Source organism: Epinephelus moara, chromosome 7 (assembly GCF_006386435.1).
Source record: "Epinephelus moara isolate mb chromosome 7, YSFRI_EMoa_1.0, whole genome shotgun sequence".
NCBI lineage: Eukaryota > Metazoa > Chordata > Actinopteri > Perciformes > Serranidae > Epinephelus > Epinephelus moara.
In genome coordinates, this window is record NC_065512.1 from 20,448,950 (window position 1) to 20,459,773 (window position 10,824).

Consider the following 10,824-nt stretch of genomic DNA (forward strand, 5'->3'; position numbering starts at 1 on the left):
TGGGCCGACCTAAAGCCGACGTAACAGAGACGTTTGATGAGCTGGGACAAAAGAGTATTAAATTTAAAGATACCTGCCCATGCGGCCGACGCTTGTCAGACGTTATAAATTCAGGGCCGATGTGTAGTCCTCAGGCCGACGTCGGCCAGATGTATGTGTGCTATCTGGGATGTTGGACGAATGTAAATGTGAATATGTGTTTTCAGACATATTTTAATTTTTGAATTGATTTTGAATTTAAATGAATACTTTGATTATCAAGCAGTAATTTGGCACCCCCCTTGCAGTAACTCTGAGGACCCCTAGGGGTCGAAGACCTCCTGTTGAAGGCCCAGGCCTTAGCTGAAAGACAGACAGAGAAGGGACCCTATTACATGACTAAAATTGAGTTGCACTTGAGATAATTCTCTGAATATTTTTGGCTCTTCTTTTGTTTGCCTGTAGCTGTGAAGCCAGCAGAAGCTGTGGCAAGGCTAGGTGTGATAGCTTCACCCTTTGCACTTTCACCAGTGGTTTTTAAGGTGGACGATGTGCCAGAAGCTCTTTCTCAAAAGTTGGAAAATAATCCACTGTGGCTCACAAGAATATCCAACATTTGGAATAATGATACAGCCAGAGGTGTAGTGGTAGGTGATACGCTGGGAGTACAAAGCAGGAAGTTAGTGCTCTCCTATATTCCAGTTGCTTTTTTGCTGATGTAAGCAGCCAGAAAAAAAATACCCTGTATACCCTCCACTAACTAGGTGATATGTTTCAATAGTACGTAAATATTACTTAAGAAGTTCACCTCCGTGTTATTGACAGATGCTGGGAGTGAAACAAAACGACAACACAGTGATTTAGCATTAGCTAGCTCACATGAATAGGCACACAAATCACAAAAACACTTAAATTGAATCATCAAGCAGTAATTTAGCAACCCCCCACCCCCCAAAGAAAGTCTTCGGACCCCCTGTTGAAGATTCAGGATTTATACCAATACTTTTAATTGCTATTGTAACTTGGGCAGCTATTTGCTTTGCAGAAGAGGAGGCTGAATAAAGCCATATATCTTGCATGTGGAACAATAAAGAAAAACATTTAGAGAGAAGAACCTCTCAGTGGCTCCAAAGAGACAGAAAGAGAGAGATACAGAGATGTCTCTCTGTCTGCAGGTACTTCAGCAGCTTGTAACATTTTTGTTACCTGCACAGTGAGAGTGAAGGCCACACTTTTGATTGCTTTCCCTGTTTCACATCCTTTTATAGATCCATTTTCTTCCCACACACAAGCAAACAAAGCAAGTATAAATACAATGTTCAAAAGCCATTACCTTCAATGTAACCTTTTTCGGTGGTAACAAAAGAACATGGAAAATTTCTACATAACGATGTGACCAGGAGCAGCATGATGATGTGGCTAAAGAGTACAGGGATGTCTGAAGGACCCCTGCTTGTGATGTGCGCTAGGACCATTTATAATAGATTTGTTCTGAGGACCTTCACATTACTTCCCAATTAAGGTATGAAGTCATGCTCCTTCATCAGTATAACTAATGGTACGTTTCATGAAGCAGCCATGTTTCGAGATTAAAGACGTGTTGGATTTTCTGCTGAATATGATAAGGTGCCCGTACGAATTATTGCTTTGCTGTCATCGAGGTACATACACTTGTATTCTTTATGTCGTCATTACTGAGACATCTATATGGTTGTTCCAGTGCATTACACCATGTTTGCAGAGCTGTGTGTGAAGGAAAGCAGCAAGACATGAGATCAATGTCGGCTCTATTAGACACCTCTACACCTGATACTTTAGAATTCAATAACATAAACAGAGGAAATCTGCAATTTGGACTTGAATCTCAAACAGACATGGGTGTAGATTGTGGGGGGTACGCAGGGGACATGTCCCCCTCAATATTTAGAACATGTGCATTTGTGCCTCCTTAAAAACCTGAAAGTAGCAGAGGACTTCTACACCATAAATTGGTGCAAAAAAAAGGCACAAATGGGTGCATAAGAATTTACAAGAATGCAGGAAATTAATTGTTTGGTGCTCAAGAAATTTTCTGGCGAAGGACCTCCAAATCCCCCATTTCATGTGTCCCCCCCATCCGGTGTAAAATGAAACCTACGCCCTTGCTAACAGAAAAGTACTGCATGCAGACTGACAGTCCGCCCTCTACCGATGGAGACGGAATCCAAGTTTCCATCCATCGAACGCATCCTTCAGTATTCCAACATTTCCGTACACAAAGATTAGCCATGGAGCGACGTATCATTTGGCAATGATCTATTTTGCCACCGTTAATTACAACAAGTCTGCAGAATTTGACTGCTAAACCACGATATCACAATACAGGGTGTGAATCCCAAATCAAGCTTTGCACACCATAATCCTGTTAAAATGTAATAAATAATCCCTGTGAATTAATGTTGGCAATATTTCATTTTAATAAGTTCGTGAAAAAAAAATTTGAGAGAGAGAGAGAGAGAGAGAGAGAGAGAGGGAGAGGGGAAATTGATGGCATTACAGCTCACTCACTTCAAGTGTGGTTGTGAGTGTGCAGGAGGAAATCATTCCTTCTCATTAAAGGTGCAATCTTCGAGCCCCCCAGATCTTTGTTGTAATAACTGGGGAAAATAATCTCTTTTATTGATAGGCACATGTAGCAGAAAGTATGCCAACTGACAGGTACTTATCTTTCGCCTGTGTCCTGTGTTATAGAAAGATATAATTCTTTGTGACTGCTCCTCGGGGCATCAGCTCTTCAACTTCATTATTTCTACTTATGATAGATATATTTTTCCTTGAAAACCTGAGAATTAATACGAGAGCCAGCAATCTCTGCCAGCGGTCATTTGGAAATGGAACAAAAAATGTCATGTCAGTTTAAAGAACATTTTTTAAGGCTGCTCACTGACATTATTCTAATTTATTGATGGATTCATAGAATAATCCTATGCCTCATGTTTTGGGTTATTAACTTAATGATTTCAGTGCCTACCTAGCAGCTATAGGATCTTTTCAAAAAGTCTAATCGCGTCAAAAATTCAATTGTGTCACCCACAACATCTGTGCTTCTTTTTTTTTTTTCTCAAGTACTAATATGTGTGCTTGTATATGGTTCTCTCGCATATTTCAAACCCGCCTTTGTAGTGTCTAAACATGGCTTGTAAAATAATGCTCCCACTTATAATACTGAATATGAATGCAAAGTTATTAGTGCAGTGAGTTCTTTTAGACAGCAGTGGGAGCTTTAGAGTCTGTTTCTCACTTATCACATCTTTTGTTTTAAAACTGACTCGGATAAACACTCTCATGCTGGTGTTTGGTACACACCTTAAAATCATTTCCTCTTATGTGCTTACAAAGACTGAAACTATGATGCTTAAAAAATATTTCAGAAAGGTCTGCCCCTGTGTTTTGACATTGACTTCCTCATTTTACTGGGTTCCACAGATCCCACTGCAGCATATACATCCAAAAGTAATATTAAAGATTGTATAATCAAACATATTTTTCCATCTAATATATTTTTTTCTTCTCTTCCGACCTAATTAAAACCCAATATATGGACTAGTATCAATGTAATATCTCTTATTTTCTGCTAAATAATAAAGGGGATTACACATTTAAGTTAAGTTTAAGTTAAAACAATACAGAAATATTAGCATTTTTCCTTAATATTATATGTGGTATATGAAGAAATAAATTTATTTTGCTTGCCAAAAAGTCATAGACAGAAAAATGAATGTACAGTTTGTGATCCTACATATACATGTTAAACAAACTGCAATAAAATTTGGTAACATTTTATTTTTTTAAGAGTTTATATCTGTAACATTTCAACAGCTTATTAGTTGAAATTCAATAATTTAACTGCTTTATTCTGTATGTTTAACAGCTTATCTATGGAGTGTATAGATAATTTAATTTAATGTAGATGGACTTCAACTATCCACTCATCCTCTAGAGTATTAAATGAGTGAATAGTTTAAGTTCATCTAAATTATTGTGGGAATATTTAGTGAATGGACACATATAATGTTTAGATAAACATCTAAAGACAAAGTGAAACAGTTAAATTCAGTTAAAGTCATAAATACTCACTAAAATATCTGTAGTTGGACTGTCCAATTTAAAAAGTAGCTAAAATTCTAATAACAAAAATATAAAGATATTAATACTATGGACAAGTGTCCATAGTATTAATCCATTTAGGATTTTGGAGACAGATTGCAGCACAAAAAGAGACACATATATAAAGCATATGAAAGCCAATTTTATCTATGTTTTCAGCTGAGACCGAAAAAAAGAATTCACTTGTAATTTTCTGTCATCTCAAAAAGCAGTTCTCATAAAATTAGGAAAAAACGTGATAAGCTGATAAAGCAATATTATGTGTGTTTTTAGCTGTCTTTGTGACCCCAAACAGAACAGCAGATAAATCTTATACACAAAACAGTGTATTCTCACATCAGTAACATGGCCAGTGTCGCATGTTTCCACACAGAGAGTTTGATTTCATCAGCTATGATCTGAGAATAAAAATTAAAGAAATGTTCTACAGATAGAAGAAGTGTTCTTAAATGCATTTAACATCTAGTGATGAATAAGAGTATGGCTATGATATCGCTGCTATCGTTCTTGGATGTCAGACAAATCTGGCAGACAACTACGAGATGAGGGCAGTTCAATCGTCTCACCTGCAAAACTCACCTCAACCGATTACCTCAACCACCCCCCCCCAACCCATAACCACCCACCCCCCTGCCTCCACCCACCTGCCCCCAACCTAATTCAAGCGTTGCCTCTCTGAACTCCAGCAGGGGTCCATCGACTTATTGCATTATGTACTATTAAACAAACTTGGACTTCTTAAAAGCAGAGTCAGACTTCAGAGGCTGTGTGGCATGTTTATAGGGATGGACTGTACAGTACACAGAGATTTCTCATTTCTCCCGGTGACCTTGGGCACAGTGACATGTACGGTTTTGAGGCTTTGATTTGCCACGTTGAGGGGTTGCGGAAAAGGTGCAATGCAAGATAATTTTGGCATTTTTTCCCTCCTGGGAGCATAGAGAAGTAAGAAATACAGCACTTCATACTCTGGAGATTACAGGTAATATGGCACACAGCCTTCATAAACATTCTTGACCCAACCTGATGATGGAGATATTGCTTCAGGAGAGACTTTTCACACTTTGATTTGCCTAAAATGAGATGGAGAAGCCAGTGATCAAGACTCTTTGAGGTTCCTCACAGAGAAGCCAGCAACTGGCTGTATATCTCCCAGCGTTGCACACAGCACACACACACACTATGACAACCAGGTGAGCAAGAAGCAGACTCCTGCAAACAAATAGAGGAAAATATCCTCAAAGAGATGATATTGATGTTTTATTCATGTCGGGCGAAAAAAAAAAAATACTAAAATGATCCATCTCAAGCCATTGAAGCCAGGTGATAATCCACATGCTCGTGGGGCAGCCCTGGGCAAATTAGGGATGAGGGAACCATTGTACGTCCCTCTAAGGTCAACATGGTTGAACCGGTGATACATATGTATGTTAATTTGCCTAATCTCACTTCTACAAATGTCTTACAGGCACATAAAGGGTTTAACACTAAGACATAATGATATCAGGGCATCAGACGGGGGGCTTATGAAAACATGAGGCGGCCATAGCTTTAAATCTTCTGGAACCTTTGTATCAGCTGTCAATATAGCTACAGTCAAATACCAAGGCAAGTGTTAAATTTTTTATTTATTACTAAAATATAAACTCAATTCTAGTGTTTGTTATATCTTAAAACACAGGTGGTGTTTGAATCTGTGCTTTAAATTAAAATATTTTCTTCTCGGCCTGCTCTGCATATTGTATCCATGGAACAACACCAATAAAGGTTTCATTTAAACCAATTAAAAGTGCTATTATTTCATAACTACACTTCCTTTTTGTCCTGATTCAAGCAGAAATCAATGCAACTAAAATTAACACACACACTGCCTCTGCAGGAGCACAAACCCTCTCACTAATTATATACATTAACTCTCCTAAACGCCAAGGAAAAGGCATACTGACTGACACACGACTGCTCCTACAGCTAATGACTAGTTTTGTTTAAGAGTATTAAACTACATAAAATCCTCTTTTAAAGTCTTCTTAGCCACTTGAGTTTATCCAGTGTTTCTGCCAAGTGCCCACATTGTTCAGCACCTTCACAGCTTTTAACATCAGAGCCAGATGCTTATCACAGTGGAGACATTTATATAGATCATCCATTGAGTCAAACTTATTCTAGTTAATAGAATATTTAGATAAGTGGGCCATGTTTAAATTAGTTATTGCAATTATAAAAGTTATTTCAGGCCTGAGATGAGTCAAGAAAGTCAAACTCAAAAGACAAATTCTGTTTAGAGGTTTGTTTCTTTTTTTTAATAGTAATATAGAAATCTGATTTTATCCTGGGAAATTGGGTTTATTGAGGATCTGGGATTAAAGAGTGAAAGACATTTTTGCTAAAAACTTTTCTCCCACTTATTTCCATAGTTGCATCTCCACCTTTCCCATTCAGCTCCCGTCTTAGACAGAAAAAAAAACATAGGCTATCTATTCAAAAGGCATTTAGTCCATTTCTTTCTTGGCCGGTAAACCTATTCATCAATTGTTCTGGCTTGTAGATTGCATTCTAATGCTAATCTAGCGTGTTAAATATCTTTTTGTTCCCCTTTCACCGTTTTGTCATTCAGTTTATCCAGTTTTGGCCACCCATTTTATTTATTTATGCGCCTGCTTCTATTCATGCGCTCATGTATTTTTTATTATGTTGTTTCACTGTCATGCAGTGTCAACTCACTCTATTCAATGTGGGCTACTTGAAGGGCTTGGAGGGACAAAGCGTGTACACATTGCAGTGCTATTCACTCCGGCCAGCTGGATCGGCTGAAAAAAAACCTTGTGAAAAGAAATCCTCCACAACGGACACAGAAGAAGTGCACAATGCTAACAGTTTTCCAAATACCACTGATTGCTTTCATCACAATGAGGGAAAGCAGCCGCTTTTGCTGAGCTCCACTTCAACAAACAACACTCTCACAAAACCTCCCAACCCACGTTTTGTTCCCAGACAAAACCTCCTCGACCGTCTAAACGCTCCCAGAGCAGGAGAAAAAAAGTTCTTTCAGCTTTCTTCCCCTTTTTCCTCAAGAAAAGAAAAGAAGAATATAATAAAAAAGGCCAAAGGAAGAGAAAGAAATGGCCACTGAACTCGTAATGCAAGTTCTTTTGCAGACATGACGACCTTCTCTGTGTTTTGATCACACAGCCACTGAAGCCTACTTTCTTTCAAAAAACACATTTCGTAATTTTCACATTTATCAGTTTAATTTGGTGGCAAAACAAAAATAACAACAATCATGTACATTTTAATATGAAATAAAAATGTATAGGCCTCAAAGCCTCTTTTAAATTTTTCCTTCCCCCCCTACCCACTAAATGAAACACAAGGTCACTTGCGCGTTATTTTCGGGGCCAAGAAGGAAGTTCCGTGGAGAGAAGTGATCGGGGTGTCACAATGGAGAACATAGTGTTGAAAGGGTTTAATTAACCGTGACGGAGATAATTATCCCTGGACTGTCCAAATTAGTTTTGCATAATCGCTCTGATCCTTATGAATTAATCTCTCGGTGTAACCTAGGAGGGGCAGTTTGCTTAAACAACATACACTGCACGTTTTTACATGTGAATTGAAACACACACACACCTGCACGTGAGAGCATGCACTCCTTAGGGTAGGTGATCATGCATGCTTTTTATAAAGAGCGTGTCCCTTTTAATTCATATTAAATGTGTTTTTCCTTTTCAGTCCTGCACACACACTCACACACACACACACTCAGCTCAGGTTGTTTTAAAGCCTCAAAGACGAGCTTGTTCTGCAGCTTAAAAGCACCCCTCTCTTTCTGTGTGTCCCTTTTTTTGTGTGTGTTCCTGCATGGGAAAAGAAAGCTCAGAGTAGCACACAGTTTTATCTTCCCTCCTATTCACGATTAAAATTGTGATAAATAAGGTTTTGGCTCTTGATTACAATGGGCTGATTTAGATTCCCCCCCTTAGTAATGCCATTGAAAGCGCGGACAAAAGCGGCCTTTGGAGGATACCTTACACTTCACCTGGACTGAGGAGCAGGAGCAGGAAAAAGGAAAAGATAACAATCTTGTTCATCTCATCAAGAACTACAGCCCGCGATTCCCCTTCCGTTTAATCCGAATACGCTTTATTGTAGTCCTTTTTCGCTCAACAAGTTGAACAGTAGCAATAGGTTGAAGTACATAACGGAGGTTAAAGAAAACACAAAACATACAAATTCCATAAGAGTTAGTTAAAAAGGTTTTTTTCTGCTGCACATGATACGAGGAGTGGGAGGGTGAGGGATCAGGGAACTCCTTGAATAAACTTCCACTTGTGTTTAATTTTTTTTTTTTTTTTACTGTTTGGAGAGGAGGAAAAAACAGGTTTGATGAATCAAACCACCTTGAAAATAAATTACATCCTCTACGTTTCATGTGCAAATATCACAGAACTAGTCGTGTCCTTTTTAAAATTGTCTGGGGGTCACCATAGATTCCACTAAACAATAAATATTACAGACATCTATAAAACGGTTTAAAAACTCAAAATATACACCGCATCTCTTAGTGAAAATGCGTCCTGTAGGATCCTGGCCCTATCTCAAACACTAAGCCTATAACGGCAAATAAACTAGAGTCATTTGTATCTGTACACATTTACAGTCATTCAAGAGAGAGAGGGGGGGGGGATGTTGTGAGAGATCCTCCTTGATCCGTGAATTACAACCCATTTAGCCTACAACAAGTGATCAGAGAGGAGATCCTGTGATTAATGTGCTGCCCTTGATTCCAACAGGTTATAGTCAAAGCAGGTGCAACTTGCAAAAGATAGAAATACCTTTTCAAAATGTTTTTTTTTTCTTCACAAATTGATACCCTTTTCCTCTCATGTGTGCATCTCTGCCATCCTGTAGTCCTTCTGCCTCTGGGCTGTGAGAGGTGATGGCTGGGTAATAATAGATTAGAGAGTTCTCTAAATAAGCATTACCTTAGATAAAGGCATTTATCAATATACATACACATGTGATATCTGAGACGACGAGCACTTCATCACATGTACAAGTTTGTGCATGCATAATAAAACTCTTGCATGAATAGCTTTTTTTTCTTGTTTGTTTGTTTTTTGTTTTCACAGTTTGTGTGTTGCTCAGGAGTCCAAAGCGGGCCTTATCATAACGCTGCAGCGTATGCAGGGTACGGTTCAAGTTGAGGTTTTCCCATCCCGGGGAGGAGGATGTATGCTAAGGGCGGCTGGAGTCCTGCTGAGGGCCAGCCCGTACAGTTACAAGGGATCATGTAGCCTGGGTTTCCCGGGGACGGATGTGAGTGAGTGTGGGTGTGCGTCCCGCCAGTGACACTGCCAGTCCCGGTGAACGCCGTGGCGCCTCCCGGCGGGTAGCCCAACGGAGACGCGTACGGAAACGAAGGTGGGGAAAGCTCAGTCATCTTGGATCCCAGGTCGAAAAAAGAATAGGGGTTCGCAGACATGGACGGGTTGAAGAATACCCTCGCCGCTGCGGCCGCCGCAGCCGCTGCAGCCTTATCAGGGTTCCCAATGATGGACTCGGAAAGTGCTCCAGCGGAAAGCCCGTTAACTTTGAGCGCGTCGTGCTCCCCGAGATTGTATGGCACAGGGAAAGAAAACTTATCTTTCTTCATCAGAGTCTTGGGCTTCCGCCTCGGTCTGTATTTATAGTCTGGGTGTTCCTTCATGTGCATCGCTCGCAGTCGTTTGGCTTCGTCGATGAATGGCCTCTTCTCAGACTCGGTGAGAAGTTTCCACTCCGCTCCTAATCTCTTGCTGATCTCGGAGTTGTGCATTTTCGGGTTCTCCTGAGCCATTTTTCTGCGCTGGGCTCTGGACCAAACCATGAAAGCATTCATCGGGCGTTTGACGTGATCCATTGGTTTAGACATGTTGGCACAAACTCTGCAAAAAACACACAATAAAAAATAAGCTTAAATAGAAATAACCTGCAAAATCACACACACATTGCTCCTTTTAAAAAGTTTAAAAATCCACTTTTACGCATTTAAGCCTCACAGATGCAGCTCACGCATTGGATACTCACCTATAAGACTTTAATTCTTCATCCCACCGATGAATATCTTCAGCAAAGTACAAGTGGCAGCGTCCTTATGAGTGCTCAACTTATGTTTTCTGCTTCATGGTGGCATCCACCAGTGATACGCCTTTAGCAAAAAAAGAGAAGAAGAAGAAGGAGACACAAAACACCGTCTTGTTTTCCTCTTGTCGCCTGAGACTGTCAACCACCACTCAGCAGCAGCAGCGTTTACGCAAGTGGATGCGAACTCCCGCTTGCCCCATGTGAAATACAGGCTTGTGTGGCAGGTAGTGAAAGTGCCACTGGCGCATGCGCATTTGGCACGGAGCACGCAGACGACTTGCTGAGCGATTTTTTGAAAAAATCCCACCCTGTTTGAAGAGGAAACGCATCTCTGTATTATATATCTTTATTATTATGTGAGTGCCTTTGACCTCGGTGTTGTTCCGACTCATTAGTTTCATATTTTCGAATTATATATTTATTCTAATGAGCAACTTGTCACATCGGGAATTGTTCGGTTGTGTTAAAGTAATTAACTTTACGGGATGCACCTGAAATACCTGAGGGTGGCAGCATGTGTGAGCCTCTCACTAATAATACACTGACACATTTGGTGACTGCTGCAGACAGGTGCGT

The 10,824-nt window shown here is 39.9% G+C and overlaps 1 protein-coding gene across 1 annotated transcript; it reads right to left on the reverse strand.

Annotated features, from left to right (window-relative positions):
* Nucleotides 1-7,091: 7,091 nt before the first annotated feature.
* Nucleotides 7,092-10,460, reverse strand: sox21b (SRY-box transcription factor 21b). The gene is made up of 2 exons (XM_050049153.1): nucleotides 10,192-10,460; nucleotides 7,092-10,049 (listed from the first exon to the last, which is right to left on the reverse strand). Exon 2 carries the CDS (start codon nucleotides 10,034-10,036, stop codon nucleotides 9,290-9,292), a length of 747 nt encoding a protein of 248 aa, XP_049905110.1. The 5' UTR covers nucleotides 10,037-10,049; nucleotides 10,192-10,460; the 3' UTR covers nucleotides 7,092-9,289.
* Between the last annotated feature and the right edge of the window lie 364 nt (nucleotides 10,461-10,824).